This window comes from Morone saxatilis, unplaced genomic scaffold, assembly GCF_004916995.1.
Source record: "Morone saxatilis isolate NCDOM2014 unplaced genomic scaffold, NCSU_SB_2.0 Contig9, whole genome shotgun sequence".
NCBI classification, from domain to species: domain Eukaryota; kingdom Metazoa; phylum Chordata; class Actinopteri; family Moronidae; genus Morone; species Morone saxatilis.
Genome location: NW_023340268.1, coordinates 16,592,363 through 16,617,473, shown reverse-complemented (window position 1 = coordinate 16,617,473; position 25,111 = coordinate 16,592,363). Strand labels below are relative to the sequence as shown.

Here is a 25,111-nt window from a genome sequence, read left to right as displayed (position 1 = left end):
GATCTGGTCTGATGGGGACTGGGAAGCACCTGACACCTACTGGAACTCCACCCAATTCCTGGCCTGGCTCTACAATGACAGCCCAGTCAAAGTGAGTGTTTTTGTAACAGAGACAGACTGTGTGTGTGTTTGTTTGTGTTTTATTTAAAGCAAGACATTCAGCTATTAATTGTTTCTGCATGATGGCATGCACGTACCTTCCTTTCCTTAGGATACCATTGTGACCAATGACAGATGGGGAGCTGGCTGTGCCTGTAAACATGGTGGCTACTATAACTGTGAAGACAAATACACTCCAGGCCAGCTGCCCAAGCACAAGTGGGAGAAGTGCACATCTGTGGACACGTTTTCCTGGGGTTACCGTCGAAACATGAAGATGAGTGAACTGATGGACTTACCCACTATCATAAAGGTGAGGATATGTGGTGGTATAATTTCATGATTCATTACCAAGTCTCTAATGCTAGCTAGGCTGTTTCCGCTTTTGTATATAGCCTTCGTACATATGGAATACATGTCATTTCTGTTCTTGTATGCAGCTGTCATGGACACACTTGTGCTTTGATGTTGTCGTCATGGTCAAGACAGTACCGATCAAATATTAAGTCAACTTGTGATGTGTGTGTTGTCCTCCTCCTGCCTCTCTTCCAGGATCTGGCTCGCACTGTGGCTCTGGGAGGTAACTACCTTTTGAATGTGGGTCCCACACCTGATGGGATGATCCCTGCAGTGTTCGAGGAGAGGCTCAGGGGTGTCGGAGACTGGCTAGGGATTAACGGGGAGGCCATCTACGCCTCTAAACCCTGGAGGATCCAGAACGAGAACACCACTGTACCAGTCTGGTAAGAGGCAAAGCTGAACCACGAGAAGCAGTCTGAACTTGTAGATGCTGTCATTTATGATAGAAAGCACCATTTCCAGAAATCTATGTAAAAGCTGTAAAGTTGACCTCCTGATGCGTTCACGTGTTATATAGTGATAGTAGAGACACAGACAGAAATCCAAGAAATAACATGCGACCAAGGCCCCTGGCTGGAAGTGAACTGGGACGTTGCGGGTGTGCCTCTTCACCCCTCAGCTACAGGACGCCTTGAAACTAAGATCACTGATGCAAGTTATCGTCTCCATTTCTCTAGGTACACATCTAAAGGAGCATCCGTCTATGCGATCATGACAACCAAACCCCCCAAGCTCACATTGCAACTACTGGGACCTAAAACATCTGGAGCCACTAAGGTAAAGGGACCACTACTCACTGTCCACAATATGACATTTTACAACCACAGAGGGGATTATAGGAGATTCCTCATACATTAAATGTAAGAAACTAAATCATTTATTTTTGTCCATTGTCAAGGTGACTTTGTTGGGAAATCCGAAGCCCTTGCCCTGGTCCCCAGTCCAACCCAATGCTGGCCTTACCGTCCTTCTGCCTGAACTGCCCTGTTCCCCCGGTCAAGCCTGGACACTCAAACTGGACGGCGTCCAGTGAGCCTTAAACCCCCAAAACCTCAATAAGGTTTAATATTTAGAATTGTTCATCTCAGGGTTTCATGTTTGTAGGATGAGGGGAAAGTGTATGCACTATGGTTGAAGGGACAGCGCTTATGTAGTTATTAATCAATGATGAATTATGTATTTCTGCCAAATTGAAGTAATGGAACACTCCTCTTTAATGATTCCTTTGTCGCACTGAGGACTAAAGGTTTAATGTGTCACTGCCTGTTAACTGTGCTCATTGTAATCATTGAATCATTATGAATGAAAAGTGGAATCTGCTGTTCAGCTTGTAAAGCTTTCCTGGCATCTTCTCAACTGTCTAATTGCTGTTTCAGAACCAATTTATTTTCTTCCGAGTGGTTTGTTTGAACATTTTACATACAGCACTTTGTAATTTTTTTTACTGTATGCTTTTAAAATGTTTGAATAAAAGATGATTTGATATTACTGATGAGTGGCTGTGTTTGTACAGTTTATTATATATATGAATATTATAATGAAGAAGCTCTGAGAAGAGCTTCAGGTAAACTACATATATTAAAATACTGTTGTTCATGGTCCACTGTCTTACATTTTTCCCGAAGTGTACTTGGCCTGTAGGTGTTTTGAAACACTGGAATAACTTAAAGCACGTGTGTAGGATTTAGTGGAATCAAGCACTGACGTTGATGGAAATCTGCAACTTCAAAACTGCCTTCAAAGTGTATAGGAGAAACTATGGTGGCCATGAAACGTCTGAAAAACCTGAAAGACTATCTAGACCCAGTGTTTGGCTGGTTGGTTCTGGGCTACTGAAGAAGCATGGATTAACATAGCAGACTCTGCAAAAGAGGCCCCAAAACATAATGATTCTTATTTCAAGGTAATAAAACAAAGATGAAAACATGCATATAAATATTATATTCCATTTCTACAAATAGATCCTCCTAAATGTTACACACTGGACCTTTAAAGCGCTCTGGTGGCTCACCTGGTAGAACCAAGGCTGAGTCTTTGTTGCAGCAGCCATGGGTTCAAATCTGACGGAATCTAAAACCTCAGATCATATCCAGATTTCTGTAATCTAAGATAAGATGTTCAAGCCTCAAGTGGCTTTACATTCAAGTACAAGTGAATAACTCAGTTTCTCATACCCCTAGGCTACTTCTTCTCTTCTTAAATCTCAGGTGGACACACTTCATATTCAGTAGTTTGTGAGTGCAGTTCTTTACCACAGCTATTGTGCAAATGGACAAAAATATCCTCTCAATGTGTCAGTCCGAGTTTAGACCTGACTGGGAACTGGATGCCCACAGGGATTGTGCATTTGACTCATACTTCCAGTGCTAAATTGTTCTCCTTCCTCAGTTTTAACCTGCTTGGTATTTGCATTGCAAATTCCTACAGGCAGAGAGAGAGAGACAAAACAGGGAAAGAAAACAGAAATTCTCTTTTGAAATCCTTCTCTTTGTCCTTTGCTTTGCATTTTTGATGGATGCTTCACAGATGGTAGGTGTCTGCACTACAAAAAAAATCCATCTACTGTCATTTAGTGCTGCATTCAGTAAATGATTGTATAATCAGTTGCAGACTAACATGGTAAGGCAGAAAATAATATTCAAAGAAGTTACTCTACTACCACAGTTAGCAATAATTAACAATTAGCAATAGGGTCCTTTTTAGCCCACTCTTATGTCTAAATATGAACCAGTTAGCTTAGCTTAGCATAAAGACTGGAAATGGAGAAACAGCTAGTTAGCTTGGTTACCTGTATCTTTAAAGCTCATGTTTTAACATATTATGTCTTGTTGTGTATAAGTGTATAAGTACCATTTTACAGGGGTTATGTACTGTGTTATTACACAGTAACTTGTCTCCCCTGGTTGCCTGGGAACTGCTCAAAACCAAGAAATTGTTTGGCATTTAAATGCCCATAAAATGGTGAATTTGTCGTTTTACCCTTTGGGGTTTGGCTGTACAATATCAGTTTTCTCATCTAAGTCCTCACCAGAAAGCAAATAAGCATATTTCCCAAAATATCAAACTTTTTCTTTAAAGTGCTTTAAAATTCTTTCCCCACTGGTTTGAAATGGGTTAGGCTGAGGAAAAAGGTCACATTTTTTGTGGACCAATCAGAGTTTAGCAATGATTAAAAAACTGATGACAACTGTGGGCTTAGTTGCTTATATTGCCAGGCTGATAAAACCACACCCATACAGTCAGGATGAAGCAGAATGAGTTTCTGATAGTTCACCTCGATTCATAAATATTGTTTGGATTGTTATTTAAATGCTCATGTATTTTCATTTACACTTTGTGCGTAGAATACAGGCACTACAGCTTGCATTTCATTGAACAACCCTGTAGTATGATGAATAAATTAACCTGGAATATTTAATATACTAATAGAGCAATACTTAAGATTTAAAACCAGAATTAACTGACTTAAGATTTTCTTTTTCAGAGTCAGAAAATCAACACAAAAGAAAGACAAAGGAGACACAGCACCCCTCATTTAACTCGCTAAAATAGCTTTATAATAATCATATTAATAGTAATAATATTAGCCATTAGAAAATGTTTTGACAACGTTGACAGTGTTACATTCTGTGTTGGGGTAAACCACGTCACAGTGTGCCATCTCTCTGGGCTTCAGCGCTATCAGACGTGCTCCTTTGACACATCTAGATCCATAAAACATACAAGATCAATAAATAAATTTGTATGTACAAAATGAGAACCACAACACAATAAAACAGGATCATGATTTACACTTCACTGTGCAATGCCCACCTCTGCTGTCCAGCACATATTCAGACTGCATTTTCCGGTCACTGTGGTGTTCTCATGCATCTTGTGTATCCACTGGTGGCACTATGAAACAAAGTTCATATCTTATGGCATTGCTATTGCTATATGCTCCAGTCAATTGTTTTTATAGGAGAAAAAAAAACAAAAGCATTTAATGTTTGTATGTACAATATGCTGTCTTGGCACTGAATCAAACGTATAAAACAAGAGAACTCAAGAATAAAGCTGAGCTTAAAGACAGAAAAGCTCGCTGTATCAAACCCGTCTGATTAAAATTATAGTGTTCAGTGAGAAATACGAGAGAGATGAAAGAGGAGGAGACAGTAGAGAACGAGGGGCTATTTAGTTGTTGCTACATTATGGAGTAGAATACAGAGAGAGTAGAGTCTGTATCAGTTTGATGTCCATGTTGTTTTCCTCCTCCGACAGAACCAAGACTTCAGAGTGGAATAAATGCACATGGAGAAAGAAAGGTCTTATGTTTGGATCTTCCATTCAATCAATCTGTTCAACGCTTACTTTCCTCTTTTGGTGATCTCTCACTCTTCATTGGAGTGTCCATCATTGATCCCAGAGAAAAATGTCTTCCCAGAGTTATTGTCAGTTTGCTTTTCTTCTACTCCATCTCCTTAGTAGCAGCGATTTAAGACTTGTCATCATAGATTAAACTATTTTTTTGTTATTGTACACAAGACTCGCCCTTGAATACAGAACAATGTTTACCCATAGCTATAGTTGACAACACCATTTATAATAATGAGAGTGATGACAATAATGAATCCTTTTAATGACAATAATCATACTAATAATAATCATATTGTAATAACAATATATGTAATATTGAGAAAAGCAATGTCCATTGGCAACAGGTATTTACATATTTGTAAACGTGATGGTGGCAGGGTGTTATTTTTTTGTTAATTACACAGTAATTGCTCAATTGTCTCTGACCCACATGGTTACCTGTGTGTGTACTGTTAAACATTACAGAGTAAATACACGCACACACACTCTCTCTCTCTCTCAAACACACACACAAACACAATTACACCTCAGTGCTAAAGGCACATTGGAGTTTCAGTTAAACATCTAATAGAGTTTGAGCTGCTCTGGAGGCGGATGGAAATAAAACCTCTGAAGGGAGAACCGAAAGATACGTTTTAAGGAAATTTAGTATAGTGTTAAAAACATCATCCTTAAAGTTTTCTTGAAACCAGTGCCGGTTTCTGATACTGTTTATGGTTGCAATTTTTACAGCAATACCTATTCATGGGTTTACATTCTGTAATTCCCTTTTCGAGATAGCAGTTTTCAGTGTCCTCCAGTGCATTGAAATTGCAATTGATTCACAGGAAATGATGCATGCATGTAATCAGCCTTACTCACTTCCTGCTCTCTTAACGCTCCATCAGAGCTATATTAAGTTACTGCTCATGCTATCCCAGCAATTCATACTGTTGCTAGTTAGTTAAAAGCATTCAACTGCGGAAGCATGGGGTGACCGTGACCAGAAAACAGCTATTTTCTTCGGTTTTTGACTGTTTGAAATATTGCAAGGAGAAAAAGCCACAGCTCGAAGCTCTAACTAGGAAAACTACTTCCTTGGCTTCTCCCACTGAGGTTTAACTCAATCTGTGATTTAGCTTTTTTCTCCAGAGCAGCTCTGCTTCTTACAAATGTCTGCATAACTAAAACTCAAATCTGCTGCTACAGCATCCCTCCTGCAGATTTACAGTATACAGCACACACACGTTGGCTACAATTGAGCTCTTGCCTCAACCACCACTCCTTTCACTGTTGCTCTCCAGTCTCAGAAAATGGCTACTAGAGAATCTGGGCTCAAAGGATTTCCCCCTTTCATTCAGAGAATATGGACAACATTCCAGCGGGACTGATGTGGTCCTGTATTTTTCAGGGTCCGTCGGTTGTGTGGTGTTAAGAGAATCCCCTGAGGACAGAGGCCTGGGTCGGGGTTGGAGACACTGCTGCTAGAAACTGAGGTACTCGGAGTTGACTTGTCCGTCTGGCTGTTCACGAGGGGTTTTTGCACTTCTAGAAAGAGGTGAAAGGGTTCGTATAGTAGTCCGTCTGGTGTGGTGGTGAGTGCTCGGATCATGTTTGTACAACTATACACCCAGGTGTGTATTCATACTGTGAGTATACTGGACAGATGGATGGGTGAAATAAGCAACAAAAAGTATGGAAATAATACCACCAAAAGTGTGTTTGCAATGGACCTGTTTCAAGGCAAGGTGGCTGGCTAACACCTCAACGTGTGATCAAAAGTATAGAGAAGAAAGTCGGCGATAATTGAAGTAGTAGTAGTAGTTGCTACGGTGGTTAAATATCCCACAAAGACTCTTTGATTCCTGGTGTCCCTCAAGGCCGACTCGTAATGGAAGGACCTTGCCACCCCTCCGCGAGTGGGTTTGAAGATTGTGAGGGTGGAGTCAAGAGGCCTTCACAGTGGAGTAACAGTATAAAAGCAGGTCTTTGTGCTTTGTTTGATGAGGGCTGAGTCAAACACCACTGAGATGTTGTCAAGTTTGAGGGAAACAGAGGAGAAGGATGAGGGGATAAAAAGGCTGATCTGCAACCCACACTGCTGCAGATGAATTTAACATGATGTCTGATTCTCAGCCCTTTTTTCTTTTCATCACCAGGGCAGCTTTGGAACATGGAGGTTGTTCAATTGATCTGTTGAGATCCAAATCAAAACACTGATTGCTGTTTCGAGGTTGCCAGTATCATTGTCCTCCAAGGATATACTCTTAGTACAAAGAAGTGACTCATTGAAATAACTGCACTGTAAAATCTTGTCAATTTTTCTTCAATCACAAAAAAGGTTAATAAGCTACAAAATTAGCCTTCTTTTTATCAGTCAAAAATGAGATTCTGCTATATATTTTCAAAGGAGGTTGACATAAAACATGCAGTATTAACATCAACAAAATCTGCCAGTCTTATGTGTGTATTGCACGTGAGAGTGAGGGAGACAAAGGATGGCATGTCAGTACAATAAAAACATTTTCTTCAACAATATTCTCTGCAGATTTTATACTTTTCTATTTACATATCTTTCTATACATATATATACTGTAAACTGTGTTCAAAGGAAACCTCCACATATAGCTGGTTAGGCACATGTAGTTGGTTCTAAAGAGGAAATACAGGGAGGGGATACAGCAGTATATGTTGTTAGAACCACAGACAGATATACAGTAGGCCTAAGGAGGATCATACTTGGCATTAACTCTTGCCAGTTATATACCCTGTGAACCTGACCCAGCACTCACAAACTGAAGATAATAATCATTTGAAATTCTTTTTCACATGTACTGAATCTGGATATGCCACACAGCTGTAGTATCACACAATGCTATAATCTATCATAATAATACTGTAGTATTTCACATTTGATATATGCTTTTTGTGTACATATACTGTACTCAATAGTCTCTACTAATCTAGAAATGTAGATTATATTATAAAATATACATCTCCCATTAAAATATCCCATTTGCCAACACATTCCATCCAAATAGAAAAGAAAAAAAAAACAGGTCATGCTAAAAAGATTCTTATATTATGTGTTTCTTGTGTTTAAAATTTGGACTTGTTAGTATTCATTGGGCTTCTTCACACGTCCCTTATGACACTCAGCCCTTCATATTCAAACTACACACACGCATACAAGCCTATACGCACCATCCAAACAAAATACTTCAATTAGAAATATCTGCTCTGACATAAATTCGTAAATGAGACCCCTTAAAAGCTTTTAAAATCATGCTACACTTAGTTCAGTGGAAACATCAGATAGTATGACTTCAAGAAGTAAATAAAGAAGAAGGGAAAGGAACACAAAGGGAAACGAACATACACTATAATCCCATTCATGACAAGTGTTGCTTAATCTCAGCATCATTACCAAACACTATCAAGTTGCTTCTTTTCTATCATTTCACAGCTGATGGTTTCCTCTCTTTAATGGCTCTTTGGAAGGGGTTCAGATGGAGCTACATTGAACATGACTCCTTTTGTTTTCTTTTCGATCAGAGAAATCATTCCCTCTTTCATCAGCGGTGTGTGAAATTGAGAGGTGGATTCTGCAGAAGACAGCTCTTCCCCGTTTTACTTTGTGATCCACCGCTTTATCTTCTCAATTATGCAAACAAATCATGGGAAAGTCCATTCTGAATATTCAAGAGAGGAGAAAACACACGGTGTGTCAAGGGAAAGAACTGAAAAAAATAAAGAAACTGATTTACTTTCATGGCTATTTCATCAGGGCATTTGTTAATTCCTGACCGTGGTGGAAAGAACTCTCTGCAGACCACTGTTGATGGTTCGGGTTCTCACTTGAACACTTGGTGGTGCTATAGCCTCACAGTGAAATGGGGGCCTTCTCAGTAAAGTCCTGAAAAGCCACCAAAATATATTCCCCCCAAAAATTCCCAGCAACCCCACCCCTGAACACTTCAAACTTCAGAGAGACTACATAAAAAGCAAACGGCTCTGTTTTTTTTTGTCTGTGATGCTCTTTAGCTGTCAAGGCTGTGATGCTACACTGCAAAAGCTCCTTTTGGCAAACATGTGTGCACACTATGTACAAATAGCACTTGCACCTTCAAACAGCTTTACTGCTGAATGCTAGTTGGGTAGTCGATGGATACGCGGGACGTGAGGAATGAAAGAAAGAGGCAGAAAATTGTTACATATTCTTTGACTGGGTGCCTGGGTGGACAGATGGCACCTGGGTGAAAGGAGCCAGCTGTAGTTGACTGACTATGCTTGGAGAATGTTCTTTGGGGATCGCCAGCCATCTGACTTTAAGGGCATTTAAACTGATGGTGAGAAATGAATCCATGTTCACTCCTCCATACTGTTGGCATCAATGAATAGTGTGGATATATCTTAGTTGATTTTGTTGAAAATGGTAATCAGGAGATGGCAACAGGGGATCCATCTCCTCCGAGAGATTATGTCATCTCCTCACACAGAGGTTTTGTGCCTGTTAAGCCCTTTATTTTCAGTGATGGAGAAGTGCTAGGTGAACACGCACAGGCATGCTACTACTGCGTGAACCTCCGCTGACTACTGTTATAAAAATGGACTGTTTCTTGTTTGCTGACAGCCAAAAAGAAATCCAGAGAATTCTTAAAAAAAGTCTATAACTCATATCTGCTAGCTACCATTTCAGGTCTAGGCCTCTGTTTCAGTAAAATGTCCAAATTTAAAGACACTAAAATGGCTGTCATTGCTTGTTTAATGAGCAAAAGAAGTGAATTTGCAGTTATGGTAAGTGATGGAAAAACTGAAGGGAGGGTAGAGCCGAAACTGGGCTCAGAGAAAGACTGAGATTTGTGCGGGGGTCGGCTTCGCGGGGATGAGGGTAAAGTGAGGAGGTGGGTGGGAGACACCTCCGTCTTGTGTTCAGAGTCGAGTCTGGGCTTCGGGGATGTAGATCTCGATGCTGTCGGCGCTCTCTGTGGCCGAGTTCTGCCTGAAAGAGGCAGCACGCTTGGTCTGCAGCAGCCTCCTCCTCGCTTCTGTCCTCTGACGGTCCCCGAGGTCCAGGGACTTCTCCCTGATGGGTAGGGTATGTCCACCCAGGCGAGGCACCACCAGGCCCCCCGACCCACCTCCTCCACCTCCGGCGCCCCCATCCCCGCCACTATCAGCACGGAGGCTGCCACTCACCCCGCCTGCTGGCTTCTTTGGTAAGGGAGGAGGAAGCTTCTTATCCTCCTAGCCCGGCAATGGTGAGACGTCGATATAAGATGAAAACGGACAGTGGATTTACCGTGTTGGGTGGTGAAAAAATGTTTTTTTTATGGTTGTACGAAAGGGGTCCCATGCAACAAAGTGAAAAGAATGGGAGAAACAAAGAAAATGACAAAACAAAGAGCAAAACCAAAGACAAAAAGGGTCAAATTCAAGTGAGGAAGAATCATGGCCCGAGACATTATGACAGACAAATAACCAAAATCGACAAAAAAAATAAATTATCTCAGCATGCATTGGCATCGGGTGACGTAAAAGGAAATGAAATGGGGAAAAAAAGGCAAAGATCATGTAAAAAGAAAAAGAAGAAAAGAGAAACAATTGTTAGTTTGTTATCAAGAATAATGTAGTTGGTCAGTGAGTAGCCTAACCTTTATAGACAACAGTGTAACAGACAAGTACTTTCTTCTGTCTGACAAAATGCAAAAATGCTGATACGCATTAAGATTTCTAGCAGTTTAAGACTCCACCGTCTCGTGAGCAGCTCAGCTCAGTTCCTCTTGCTGTTCTGTATTCTCACAGCCTGCAAAGACTGGGAGGGCACGACCATCTGCGCTACTCTTCTGCACACTGCCATCTTAGCTCTGGGGGAGTGCTGTAGGGAAACCAGGGCTGTTTGGACCCCTGGGCCTCTCACCTTCTTTTCAGGTGGGAGCCTCCAATTAGAGTCCTTCAGCCTCTGGAGGTCCTGAAACTTGACCCTGACGTCCTCTATGTTGAGCTGGAGCAGGTCCCAAAAGCCTGCCAGGTCCTGAGAGGTGGGCTGGGGGTATGCTGATGGGTCCTGGGTGGTCAGGGAGACGGGATACGAGACGGGTGACAAATATACAAGGATTTGAGAAAAAGAGAAAGACGTACATAAAGTGTTTTTGCAGCCAAGCTAATTTTGCTTTTAGCGACAAAACGATGCACCATATGTAATGTGAGCTGTCATGATTTTGCATGCAATCACACATACTCACCACACTTTGTTGGCAGAGGCGGAAGAACTGCTGAACTTTCTGAGACATGAGCATCTGGGCACTGCCAACTGCATTTCGAATCAGCTCAAGAACTAGGGAGGAAACAGCACATAAGTAGTTTTAGAAATCCAAGAATTATTCATTGTTTATCTTTATCTCTGATCCTTTCGATCCTTTTGTCCCAAACTCACTCTCCTCTGGCAGTTCGTTCTCCTCAGCCTCTCTCTCCATGTTCTGGCACCAGCCCTCCATCCTCTCCACCTCCGTCTGCAGGAGGCGTAAGAAGAACTCTCCGTCTCTCATGCAGGGAGAGGCTCGACCTGAGTCGGGCAGGCTGCGGGGGCCCTCTAGGGACGGCGTACCGGCCCAGGCTCTCTCAGTAATGGGCAGAGGGGAGTGGGAACGTGGAGGCAGGTGTGGGTGCTGGTGGGGCCGTGGGTCTGCCGGGCAGGGTTCAGTGGTATAGCCACTCTGGATAAAGTCCTGGGAGAACATGAGAAAAAACTGCTGGACACATGGTATTTGGACCATCATTAACACACCTCACCCTCAATCCTCATGTATTAGTCTAGTGGCAATTAATTTCATAAGGCTGGACTCTTTCCAATACCTACATCAACATATCAACACTGATATATAATATGGCCGAATAACACACAGTATTATTCGGCCAGTCACTAAATATTTAATATTGATTATGACTAAATTATTTTAAAAAGTCTGTTGATCCTAAATTCTTTGAAATTTATTCTAGACATTTTTCATCCTACTTTCTGTTTCCCACTTTCCCGATCTCTGATATTTGTTTCTTTTTTTTCTCGTCATCATCTTCTTTTCTTCTCACCTAAACCCATCTAGATTAAGCTTTACTTTGAGAAACACACCGTGTTTTTGGGCCGCGTTTAAAGGAATAGTTTGACATTTTGGGAAATTAGCTTTCTTGCCAAGAACACAAGGAGAGGAAGAGGAGAGAAGATGAGAGAGAAGTGGTATTGATCTCCTCGTCTCTCAGGAAGATCTAAGCGAAATGTCTAACTATTCTTTTAAAGGTACCCGGTGGAGTTTTTGACCAGTAGCAGCACAATGGAGTAATAGTCTTAAGCTCCTCTGTTTGTATCTCGTGCATGTGCATGAGAATGCACATGTGGACACATAAGCATGTGATCGATGCCATACACATTTTTGCCCAAGGTTCATGCTGTTCCACTGATCTGCAGTCTGCCAATGTAACAAAGGAAAAAGACTGCTAGTTAGCAAACATGAACATTAACAATGCAGGTTCTGAAATGCTGGGATCTTCTAATCTTATCCTATCTTTGGAAATTGCACCTTTCACAGGTTTCACTGAACAAGAAAACCATCTTTAATCAAGGACAAGTTTTGTGTATCACTGCAGACCCACCTCTCTGTAGGCCCATTGTCCCTGTGTGTGGACTGTGCGGTGGCACTCTGTGTACTGGCTGGCGGACTCCGGCTCTGATGAGTGCCGTTGGAAGGAGCAGCCGAACTGGAGACTCTTGTCCTGTGTTGGCACAGCAATGCTGAGTGCCGGGAAGCCCTCGGGGTCCAGGTCGGCCTGCACGCTTGCTGTCACGCTATTGGACCGCTTGAAACGAGCTCGCCTGCAACACAGGGAGCCATAGCAGGCCCAGAGCCATCCAGTCACACGGAGTATCACATGCAAAAGCCTTTCGCAAATCATATTTTTCTTCTAATAATTGCATATTTATACCGGAGCAGGGATAGTCATGCTGTCACTGCAGTCACTACTACTCACACGGGTATGATAAGCCCTGCTAGATTCTCTGGCATATGACGCACCAGTGTGTGCAAATGTCATGTCAATGGACTGTCATGGGTGATGAGTGTTTACTCTATTACAAGTTTGTACCCCACCTCCCCTCATCCTTCTTTGCTGTCTGATGAGGTGCGAGGTGTGACTCAGATTTCCGTTCTCGCACTCCTGCTTTCTCCCCCCGACGTCACACTGTCACCCTTGATGATTGCAGGAGGTGGGGGACATTGTTAACAGGTGCATGATTACACACTGCTCAGAGTTCGGGAGTATGTGATGTTGTGACTGCTCGCATGCATGTGATTCTGACCCATAAGGGGTGCTGGATATAATTAGAAGACGGGCTGCATCACGTGTGAAAGTCAAGGCGAGTGTATGATTTGCAGTAGTCATGGTTACAGTTGAAAAACACGACATTCTTGGAACAAAGTGTTACTGAGTTCAAGCTGTGATGTCTGATGAAATGTTAAATGAAATAATGGGATCTAGCCTAGAAATCAACCATAGGTGGCTGCACTGTTGGGCGCCCAGGAGATGAAGGCTTTTTTCAATTATATATTGAAATTATTCACATAAATTACTGTGCAAACACCAAAAGCTCTTGATGAAGCCACATATTTTGGGGCAAAGATAAATTAGCAAATAAACAAACACAAATCTTAGTTTGGAAGTTTGTGTCCATAATTAAAGCAAGTTAAACGTCAGGGAAAATAAACACACTTCAATTTGAAATTATATTTTTAGAGACAATGCTTTTCCCTTGATTTTGAGTTGTATTTCTATTACCTTTTGTCATCTTCTACTTGGACTCCTATAGAGTGGACCTCTGTCAGAGCCTTGCCCTCTGCGTCTGAATCTGACAGAGTCTCCGAGCTGTCCACCTGAAACAGAAGAAGCCAAAAAGCACCACAGTCAGATTTGCTGTGAAACACACCCTTAAGATGTCATACAGAGCTGAAATAAAGGAATTAAAGGATGCTTATCCATTTTGGGGCTCTCTATGTGAGAGTGGGGTAAATCTTCTCACCTAATGCTCTACAAGAAAGCCAATTACTGTATTACCCAAAATGTACAAATGACACGTACCTGGTGTAATTGGGACTGTGTTTTGATTAGTGCTGATTAGTCAGTTGATCTTTAAGTTGATCAACAGAAAAAATATCAAATTTGATTATAATATAAATAATTATCCATTTGCTGCTTTTGTCTATAAATTTAATACTTTTGGACTATGGACTCTTGTGGTCACACCAACCAAACGTGTGACGTGTGACATTTTTCACACATTTTTTGACATTTTGTAGACTGAATGATTAATTTAAAAAAAGGATTGAGGATCCTTTCTCACCTGAACAGCTATGGATGGCCTCCACTTTCTCCCAACACGTCCTTCGTCCTGCCCCCCAGCTTTACTCAGCACTATGCTGTTCTGAGGCAGGGATACTGACTTCCCCAGGCTGCCCCCAACCCTGCTGTCCCTCTCCCTGGCTGGTCTCGGTGGCCCCTCCAGCAGACTGTCAGCTGAGCTGCTGTGTTTGGCCCTCACCCCAACTCCCGGACCCCCTCCGTATGGCACCAGCTCCCGCGAACCCCTTGCTCCATCTAGGCTTTCTGCCGAGTTACTGTGCTGCCGGGAACGTCCAGGGCCTGTGGCAGTGTAGTAACCACCTCTGGAGGAGCGACCCGAGGGGCCGTCAGAGCTACCCAGGTCCACGGAGTTGCTGTGCTGCTTGGGGCGCCCGGGGCCCGAGCTTGAGGCCAACTGTCCGCTGTTCTGGAAGTAGGCATCCTGGGTGGACTCAGTGCTGCTCTGGGCTCGCACCGAGAGTGAAGATTTGGACATGCGAGGTGGGAGTGGGGGAGGAGCACCTTTACGATAAGGAAAGACTGAAGTGTGAGAAGAGTGGGAGAAAGGAAGACAGAGGCATAGTGGGCTGTTAAAAGCAGAATGGGTACTATATCAGCAGGGAGCAGGGGAGGTGGATACTTACAAAAGGGACAGACTAGAAGGAGAAGGTGAAAGGAAAGGCAAAGAGTGAAAAGAGGAAAGTGTGTGAACCAATAATATAGAGATAAAGAGAGAAAACAACAAAATCATTAAAATATAATACCAATGCAAGATGTGACAGAAAGTTTTATAAATGCTACTTTTTTCACCTAAAATAAGCTCTTGGTTTGAATTTCAGTGAGAGGCAGGTGAAAAATACATGAGAGAAGTGACAAGAGAAAACCTCTTCCCTTTAGCTAACTTAAGTCTGCTTCTTTAGAAGATAAAGCAATTTCGTGAGAGAAATATTAAAATGAGAAGCACAGTCTCTTCCTCCTCCCTCACAGCTTTGTTCAAACATAAACGCATACACACACAGTTTATTTTCAGTGAATAAAGGATCAGACTTCAATCTTTCCAAGCATCTTCATCACCAGCCTGCCTGTCATAGTTTACAAAGATCCTAACCATGAAGCTCCATAGGCTCCAGTATGGGAGCATGCATGTATAGGGATGTATGTGTCTTTGAGTTTGTTCAGTGTGTGTGTGTGTGTTTGCAGTTGATGTACATGACACTCCACAGAAGCTTTAATAAGTATCAGGGGAGGATTTGCTGGTTTAAGCTTAGAAATTTGAGTCCTATAAGCCATAAGGCACTAGAGTGGCTCTGCAGTCTACTGTACAAACACATATAAGCACCCCCCCCAGACACACACACACAGACAGACACACAAAATAGACATGTTTCAAATAAAGAAGACACACAGTATGAAGGCAAAAGAGTGGGACTACACCAGTACGAGACATACTATAGATAGACAGACAAGAAGCAGCAGCTGGAGACACTAAGCTATCATCATAATCATGACCGTTCCTGTACCTATTACTGAGCCTGAGAAACCTGCGGTCACACAGGGGAGGGTGATGGGAGAGATGAGAGACAGAGAAGACAGAGAACAAAGAGCATACACAATAATGTAACACAAGTCTATGCTTATAGCATGCACACATACAGTATACACAAGCACAAAGAAAGTGCAGTGGAGGAGCAGAAGGCTAGGGTGAAAAGAGTGAGATCATAGAGATTGAAGAACTAGAGAAGAAAAAAAGGTTCTAAATTAAAAATGGATGCACTTATTGCATGCAGCTGTGCAATAAGTGAGGATGTGGGGTTTGTGGATGTGTGTGTGTGTGTGAGACTTGCTTTTGTCAAGGTAAGCACACACAAGCTGTCATAAAATTCCTTCTCCCACTGGCTTACCTACTGTGTCTCCCACCAGGTTGCCACCACATAATAGACAACCACATATCTTTCTAACTCTCACACAGACTTGTTGGTACACCAAATCACACGCACTCACCGGCCCCACCCTTGATGCTACCCTGGGGACCCGACATGGAGAAGACGGAGAGGCAGTCATCGTCCTGGGAGCAGCCGGCCTGGATGGCGCGGACGTAGCTGTGGCTGCGAGTGCGGAACACACCTGGAAGATCTAGGGCCTCGACGGCTTGAGACTCCACCTCTCCGAACATGGTCTCACACACCGCCTCAAATTGGCGGTTCAACGTGTCTCCCAGCTGAAGGACGAGAGGGAGAGGGAGACAGACACATTGCTGCAGTGAAGACATCTAGGCAAATACACAATTCACACAATTAAACATTATTTGTTACCTGTGAGCTGGTCAGAGAGCGGGTGTAACTACGAGAGCGGGTGTGGGTTTTGGGTGTAGTTCGGCTATTGGGGTAGGAGTCTGTACACTGCTTACATGAGTACCTGAATGAGACAATAACACGCATAATCAGCTTTACCGATAACTGCAACAACTATGATGGCACAGATAGTTTTTTCTTACTTATTTGATAATATATTGTATTCAGTAAAATTTTCAGCTCTGCTATTTTTTTTCAAAAACATGTTTGTAACATTCAGCAACACACAGTACACCATTTGGTTAAACAAAACTATCAAATAAAAGAGTGAGGTTCTATGACAGTGCCAGCTGGAGCCATTTGTATGATGTAATGCTGCATCCCCATGTCCAATGGGAAACGATTTTTAAAATCACTCTGAACATTTGAGTAAATGTGTTTTTCATGTTGGTTATGCGGCGGTGCAGTTAAATCTGAAAAGTCCGAGTCCAATGACAAACAAGTTCCCAAGGAGACATGAATAATACTTTTCCATTTAATTTTCTCATTATGGTAATTTAACCGTGCTGATATTATTTATTAAAAGGTTGGATTTGTTCATGTTTGTACTAGTGTTGGACAATAATGTAATATTATCTCTTACTGTATCCCCATACTGTATCATATAGTGACAAAAACCTCTGCTGAAGATACTGTGGTTTACAGTTGTCATCTCCGAATGATAGGAATATCTTAAAAGGGCACTCCACAGGTGTTACTCATTTTCACTTATCCTGTGATAACAGTTATATAATATCCTCTGTGAGCTTTATAAAGTCTGAGAAAATGACCCTGATGATGTCTTCAGGGTTATTCTACTAGGGGTCGTCTACCTCTCGTTTAAATCCAGGGCCTTAGCACCAAAAACATTCCTACAGAAACATTAAATGGGTGATTTTGTAATCTCACTACAGCTAATTTCTCCTCCTTGCTAGCAATATAACAAAGGCCAGCTGATTTAAAAAAGGGTCATTCAACATTTGACCTTTGATCCATGCTGATAGATCGCCTAAAGGCATCCCTCTGGGCGATCAGGGTGGACTTCGGTGAGGCTTTGGGGCTGGTGTCTGAGTCAGCACTGTCATCGTCACCCATGGCCTTGATGTAGCTGCCGCTCCGCATGCGACGGCATGGGATCTCCCCTCCGCTATCGGCTGCACCGCCGCCATATCCACCTCCCCAGTCTTCTGACGGGACCTGAGACACAATCACATTTGCATAAATATTCGTCATTGGTAAATATACAAATGACTGAGTAGGATTCATCTGCAACTGCAACACATAGTGAGTACAAGTGCAGAACCATGTAGAGTATACACATGGTCTAACTCGGTTTTAGTAAGATTTTCTAGAAATGGGTTAAAAGTAAGTATGCATTCTTCTGCTACACCAACTGTTAAGGGAAAAGCAATTGATCACAATGTGAATAAATTAGTGTTGAGATATTGAAGATGTTTTCACTGCACTCTTGGCAGCTTCTTCCCAATATCTGTTATAAAAGTCAAAAGACTTCTCAAAACAGAAATATATTTCACCAGTGAAAAATATTTCACACCTCGAACAGATGGACAGCGATGAATCAGACACACAGTCGTGGCACACATTCACCCAGTGTAAAGCCAACACACCCGCACAAATCGCTCAAGCATGCACACGATGAGAGCACACACACGCACATGTATGCATACGTGGGAAGTGACGTTAGCAAAAGAGAGAAAGGGACAAAAGGACTTACAGAAAGAGAGAAACTCTGACAGCTGGAAAAACACTGACACGGAGAAGGAAAAACAGCGTAAGCTAGAAGCCGACAGACAGAGAGCAAATAAACCAATACACAAAAAGGCAGGTAGACAAGCATGGTGGACAGACAGGCGAAATGTAGGCAGACAGACAGGTAAGGTGGCAGACAGAGAGACAGACGGATGTACCGAGGACACAACAAAGAACAGTGAAGGGCAGAAAGCAGAAAAGACAGATGCGCAGACGAATGAGAGTGATGAGAAAACAAAATGAGAAACTCCCACACAGTCAGGAAGACAAGAAACTAAGGAGGAAGACGACACATTAAGAACTGATAAGGAGCTGTGGAATGAAACACAAAAATTACATTGACAGGTTCCCACTGTGGCCGTCATGTAAAATCAATGCCTTTTCATAACTCAGTCAGAATGCCTTCATAACACTTTAAAATGTTTCCCCTCTCTGCGCTGTTTTAGCTGTTGTGAATAATAATGTCTGGCATATTCACATATGGTAACTTATTTGTAATGTTTTGTAATATCCCATGATTCACTTTCAGATTTGATTAAATACCCTGATTTTCACTGTCTGATATACACCTCTTAAATTCCACAATATTCCCCCAAATATTACATGATTTCTGGGGACCTGACTTTTGAAAAAAAGAGCCAGGCAGCTATGAAGTGGGCAATACAACACATCACACTTTCTGTCTTTAAAGCTGCATTTTTTTGGCCATTTGGGGGTAGCAGGACAACTGCAAACACATCTGATATATTAAAGAGCAAAAGTTACCACATTTTGGAGTTGTGTTTTTGGTTTAGCCAGCTAGTTGCTAGCTGTGGAAATGTGACCAGGGTTTGTAGGCCAGTAAACCAAAACAATGAGGTTAAAGAGCATAAAAACTGACAGGAACTGTGGGTTTGTCACTATTTCTTTTTGTAAATTTGACATTATACATAGTCATCTGATCCATTGTTGATAAAAAATATTATCAAGTGCAGCTTTAATTAACATCAGAGCAGATGAGGATACCTATCAACCTTGTACACGGAACTCAGCTGGATATGTAAATATGTGTTTATGTGTCCTTCCCATTTGATTCCACTTCTTTTCCAGTATTATGAAATCTTTGCACCATCTAACAGCAGCTGCTTGTGGTGAAAGACCCCTCGATCTTTCAGTTTTTTGCAAATGCTGTGAGGTGTGTAGCCTCACACAAGCATGTGACCCAATGAAACACCTACACACATTCACACACAGACACACACACACAGTCAAGGCCCCGGGGTTTGGCATCCAGTTGAGTGTGTGTTTTTAAGGTCATCACTTAAAAGATGATTCAGCCTAATCTCCCAATCCCCCTGGCCTTCTACTATCTCTCTCATTTTCTCATCCTGCTCTTTCTCTCCTCCTCTCGCTTTGCCCCTTGGCTACCATCACCTCCTTTATCTCTCCTCTATCCCTGAGCTTGCGTTGCCATCTCTGCATCCCTCTACCTTGCTCTTTTCCCCCTCGATCTTTGTCTCTCTCTCCCTCGCTGTTTCTGACTTCATTTCACTCTCGCTCCATATTCTCGTTTTTATCATTCCTTATCTATCAGACACAGGCCGAGGGGAAAGGAGAGGCCTGGGGAATGGAGAGCGCCGCGTTCTGATGCCGCACATTGTGATTGGCGTTGACACCATGGGAGAAAACCTTGCACATGTCCCTTTGCCTCTGACCACAATAATTCAGACTTGTGAAGATTCACTCTTTTTTTTGTTCCTGTAATTTTCACGTGGAGCACTTCTTGCTTCTCTGCAAAAAAACTTGAGTGATGACCAGTGTGGACATGTCAGTATAAGCTTCTATATACATGTTAATTCTACTGCCAGTTGGTAGCTTGGGAGTGCGACTTGTCTCTTTCTGACTAAAAGTTGTGGCATTTTTGAATGGATTGGTGTGCTGTATTTGCGAGGCAGTCTTTATGTTTCTGTTCAGAAGGACCACAATGTCTTCTCTGTGCCACAAAAATGATTTTGTGACTTTTAGACTATTATATATATAACTTTATGATCACAAAAAACTTGGTGATACTGCTGTATATGAGGAGATTTCCCTTCTGATCTCTTATGTCCTTATTCTTTTGGGTTTTTTACATGGCAAGTTGCGGGCCATAATAACAATGAGCTAAAAGAGGCTATAAAGCTCTGTTGAGTTGAGAAGAAATGCAGACCTGGGTTATAATTCCCCATGAGTAATCCACGAGTCAGGTTTGTAACAAATCCCATTAATATACAAGTAGATAGACATGTTAATATAAAAATATTTATGGCCGCAGTTCAATATATGATATCTAGCCTCAACACACTCTGTCCGCACTCAGTTTTGCTTCCAGAGAACAAGGCAGAGGTTTGGAAGTGCTGCTTTAATATGGCACCTGCGCTGCCGTTTGTCCTGAGGTCTACTGATGGAGTGAACAGCTCTATATCTGCAGCTCCAGGAAGCTGTCTGCTCTGAAGCCATGGATCAATCTGGCTGACTTCAGCACATCTAAGCTCAGCACAAAATTCACTCTACACGCTGTCTCTCCCCCCTTCTCACAAAACTGCAAGTGACGCCTGGAGATATGAGAAAAGCTGCAGCGGGGAAGTTCATTTCGTGTCCTAAGGTGTGAATGTGACGGTAGGCTAAGGCACAGAGGCAAATTGTGTGGGGTTTGTCCTTTGAAAACACTAACACACACAACCCTGCTCTCTCAGTCTCTTCTATCAGCAGACCTCAGCTGTGTCTAAAGGATGAGAGTTGGAAAAACACCAGGGACTCCTGTGGCTACCTGCTGTTTCCGTAGAAACACAGCCCGCATGGCGGCTCTACCTCAGCACAGCTGGAGGTTTGTGTGTGTTTGTGTGTTTATGTGTGTATGCTCTTTCAGCTGACTTTGTAGGTACAGTGTCACAGCCATTAGCTTTTCATTTCAGGGAATTCATGTAAACGTACAAGATGAAAGAAGGCAGAAAGGGGAAATTGCGTGTGTCTGGTACGGAAAGAGGGGGAGAGAGAGAGAGAGGGGCGAATGGAACTGGGGAATGCTTGGGTGACAGCAATTGTTTTCAGAGTCACAGCAAAATACCAAGACAGTCCATGGGGTTTCTCAGGTGGACGTTTAACCCTTTAAACCCTGGGCTGTTAAGTTTTCGTGTGTCACGTCGTGTTTTTTGACACTTGTAAAAAAAAGGGTTTTAACACACAGAAAATGTATAGAATAAACAGAGAAAAGAGTGTCAGTGCCCCAGGGATATATGATTGACGGCACACACTATGCCATGGCAAAAAACTGTATTGATATCGATTGCTGTATTGTATCACTATTGTATGCACTATGGTTTCCATCATGCACAATTTAATTTCATACACAATCCTCATTTATAGCCTATATGTCTTTACATTTAGGCAAATCTGCACCAGTAAGTTGTGCTGCATAAGCTGCTAGCGTGTTGTGTTAGCGCCGTAATCATGGCTGGACAGATAACAATCAAATAGATTCATTCTGAAACAGAAGAAAAAGTCAAAATTAGACAACTACCAGGGATGAGCTGAAGTTATAAGGAGCACTGTACTGGAAAGAGTAACACTCAGGTTTGACTGAGTTAGTTAAGTTAGAGAAGAAGTCATGAAATGTTTGATGCAAAACTGGAGGTAAGGGTCTGCATGAGACTCTTACCCAGGGCCTTTTTCTTTGTGAGAACTCTTCATATGTTGGAACCTTGCAATATTGCAGGTCATATCCCATATACTATATTCCATCTGTACACAAACACACACATAGACATTAGTTGACATGGAGGCATGTACACACCTGCAGGTAGTGGAAGGTCCTCTCCTTCAGCTTACTCTCCACGGGAACAAGGGCTTTGTCGTAGCCCCCTCCCCTGGTGGAAGGGTACACCTCCCTGGCCTGACTAACTGTCATGGCTGACCAGGTGCTCCTTTTCAGGGAGTGGCCGTGGTGCCCGTGGTGTCCCCCTCCTTCATTCCCAGTCAGAGCCATGGTGGTACAGGCCATGCACTCCCCAGGCGCCGGCCCACCACCACGCTCCTTGGGCCTCTTCATGGTGAGCTCCTGAATGGCTGCGTCCAGGCTCTCGTGTCCACTGGGATACCCCCGTCTGCCCCCGCTGACCATGAAGCTGCTGTCGCTGTCCAGGTTGTCGTCAGAGCTCCACCAGCCTGCTGTCCTGCTGCGGTGGCGTCTGCCCGACTCATGTCTTGAGTCTCCACTCTTGCTACGCTCTCGAGACTTGCTCCTCCTGGTAGAGCGAGGCTGGTGGCCTGAGTAGTGGCCTCCTCCATCCTCCCCTCCACTCCTGTGGCCTCCTCCTCTCTCGCTACGGTAGTCCCCGCCTCTCGTGCCGTTGTACTCCCGTTTGGAAGGTGCCTCGAGGGAATGGGACTTGGCAAAGAGGCGCTGCACAGAGTTGACCAGATGGCGGATACGTGAGGGGCTCTCGCTGCGCTGTTCAGCACCCCCACTTGTGGTGCGCTGGTACTGCAGTGTGTGGAAGCCATCAGGATGAAAGGGCACCTGCTTTTCAAACTGGTCTATCAGGTTCGGGGGAATGCGATGCATCTTCCCTCCGTGGCCAGAGGACAGGCACTCCTCGCAAGAGTCAAACGACTGGAGAGGTGGGTGCTGGCTGGGGTGAGAGCGGGGGAAGGTTCCCCCTCCAGAGTGGCTATGGGAGTGGGAGTGGGAGTGGGAATGGTGTCTCTCCAGTGCCAGGGCATCAGCTGGACCTCCTGGAGGGTAATAGTGGCCATCGCTGTGACCCTGGTAGTACTCTCTGCCCGGGCCGTCACAGTCCTCAGGCGCACAGTGGCAGGGGCCTCCTCCGCCACCACCGGAGGAATGCTGGGACATGCTACGGCTGACATGGTACCCTTTCATAGGCGCCGGGGCATGGTGGGCCGTCCGGGCCGAAAGGGGGCGCTGTGGGCGTGACAGGGCTGCACCGGTCTCACCTGGAGGCAGAAAGAGTAACCATTTAGGTCTTGTATCTCGTGAGACAGCAGTCAACACATTGTATTTATGAATAACAATATTGATATTATCAAATAATTGAATCTGGTGTTCAGTCTTGCAATCATAAATATTTTTCTGTCTCATTACACAGAATAACCGTGAGATGATGAGTACTGTGTCACTGCCAATCACTCTCCTGTTACCTCAATAGCTGCTGAACGTACTAAGCTCTATGACACGCAAAAACAGTGATAAAAATATGATTTAAAGTGAATACAGTATAAATAACTTCATCATTTTATTGCTCTGTGAGAGACACAAAGGTGGGAGGTACAGTGGTATAATTTACAAATGAATCACCACAAAAAGAAATAGACTTTGCAGATTAATGTCCAGGTTGTTTTCTATCTTCTATCTAGTGGCCTGCTAAATTGAAAGTGAAAAACAAAGTTTTTTTCTTATGCTGATTAACATTTTTATTGATTTTGCACTTCATTTTTTACACAACCAAAGACAAACAGTGCAATAGTGAGCATTCATACCGCGGGACGCAATAAGCGGCCACAGTCAGCTTTCTTCTTCGCATTCATCTCTGCCTGGCTGATAAATCAAGAATATTAGCCTTTCTTTCTCTCTCAAGGTGTCTCTTCAGTTTCCGCCTCGCTCTCCCATTTAGCACATCTCACTCCTCTCTCCTGTTTATCGTTATATTCATCAGACCGGCACTGCCTGTTGTTGTCTGTCTCTTTCTCCTCCATCCATGCCCGCAGGGAGTCCCTGAGCATTCACATGATTTACAGCTGAGGAAAACGGTGCGTTTATTGATCACCTGCATCCTAATGCAGGGGAGATAGAGAGTGGCGGCAGGCGTCCAAGCACACTCACAAACGTCTGTGCTATCAATTACACAGCGAATTCACGGTTTGAGCACCAGCTGAACAACAACGTGATTCACAATATCCAGGTGACCAGGCAGAAACCAACCCTGCCGTCGACTCCAAAGGATAAAAGTGCAGAAGAGGATGGGATCTTCTCCACAAAACAAATGCAGGAAATGAAATCAATACACTTTGCCAAGCTGCAGCAAGAACGTGGAACAATGTAAACGTTATCACCCACACACTCTGGTTGCTGTAAGTAAAGGTAAACAGAATGGAAACAGGATAAAGCCAATCTTTGTATTGCCTTTCTATTCAGCACCGGGATAACAACCGAGATTACGTTCCAAATGTGGTAATCATGTATTTTATTGGACTGGCATTAATTGCTGCTGCTGTAATCACATCCTCTATTAACCACGTTCTCCACTAACTATATAATGAATCACGGGCATACAGCCTGTTTATAATGCACACAAGCACTTCCCGTCATTTCTAGATTTGATTAAATTGAGATGAAATCACTCGATGGAAGCCGGAATCGAGCTGCTCGGCTGGATGGGATTCACTGAGCTCCTGTGAGTGTATTTGCGCGTGTGTTTGCCGGCTTTCACACAGAGATGAGAGATAGGGGACAGATGCTGGGATAATCATTAAATAGAGCGTGGCCTGTTTGCCTTGATTGGCTGAATGAGAGCTGCCACCCAGGAAGCTAACCCACATCCAGCCGTGTCATTGGTGTAGCCGTGACGACGGGCCTCTCCAAGTCAACATCCCACCGTGGACAGATATCAGACAGCCATGGCACCTGGGTGGACGGAGCCGCCTCTCGTTCGTTAGCTATACAGGGGCCGTGGCGCACTTTAGTTACAAGTGCACCACAGTTGACAGCGTGTCTCCTAGCAACACTGGCTCTCAAGTGTCAGTCAAGTGTCAAGGGAAAACCAGCCAGAGGCCTAAAGTTTGGAAACAGTTTC

The 25,111-nt window shown here is 43.3% G+C and overlaps 2 protein-coding genes across 2 annotated transcripts in view; one reads left to right on the top strand and one right to left on the bottom strand.

Moving 5' to 3' along the window:
- Positions 1–1,954, top strand: part of LOC118342821 (tissue alpha-L-fucosidase-like) — a 3,506-nt gene extending 1,552 nt beyond the window's left edge. Inside the window, exons 4-8 of the mRNA XM_035681484.1 lie at positions 1–91; positions 212–412; positions 652–842; positions 1,137–1,236; positions 1,358–1,954. The exon at positions 1–91 is cut by the window's left edge and continues 14 nt beyond it. Of these exons, the coding sequence (XP_035537377.1) occupies positions 1–91; positions 212–412; positions 652–842; positions 1,137–1,236; positions 1,358–1,492 (718 nt within the window). The 3' untranslated portion in view covers positions 1,493–1,954. The remainder of the gene's footprint in view (positions 92–211; positions 413–651; positions 843–1,136; positions 1,237–1,357) is intronic.
- A 7,772-nt stretch (positions 1,955–9,726) lies between these two features.
- Positions 9,727–23,154, bottom strand: dlgap3 (discs, large (Drosophila) homolog-associated protein 3). The gene is made up of 11 exons (XM_035681466.1): positions 22,093–23,154; positions 17,497–17,708; positions 16,494–16,596; positions 16,183–16,399; positions 14,183–14,721; positions 13,621–13,715; positions 12,442–12,661; positions 11,231–11,522; positions 11,040–11,131; positions 10,715–10,861; positions 9,727–10,041 (listed from the first exon to the last, which is right to left on the bottom strand). The coding sequence occupies exons 1-11, from the start codon at positions 23,152–23,154 to the stop codon at positions 9,727–9,729; spliced, it is 3,294 nt and encodes a 1,097-aa protein (XP_035537359.1).
- Positions 23,155–25,111: the final 1,957 nt, after the last annotated feature.

Bases quoted from the DNA above. Each gene is read 5' to 3' on its own strand.
- dlgap3 (XM_035681466.1), bottom strand. From the start codon at position 23,154: ATGTCCCAGCATTCCTCCGGTGGTGGCGGAGGAGGCCCCTGCCACTGT. The intron at 17,709-22,092 runs GTGTGTACATGC...ATTGTGTCTCAG, and splicing joins GGACCTTCCACTACCTGCAG to GTCCCGTCAGAAGACTGGGG. The intron at 14,722-16,182 runs GTGAGTGCGTGT...CTCACACTTCAG, and splicing joins TAGCATCAAGGGTGGGGCCG to TCTTTCCTTATCGTAAAGGT.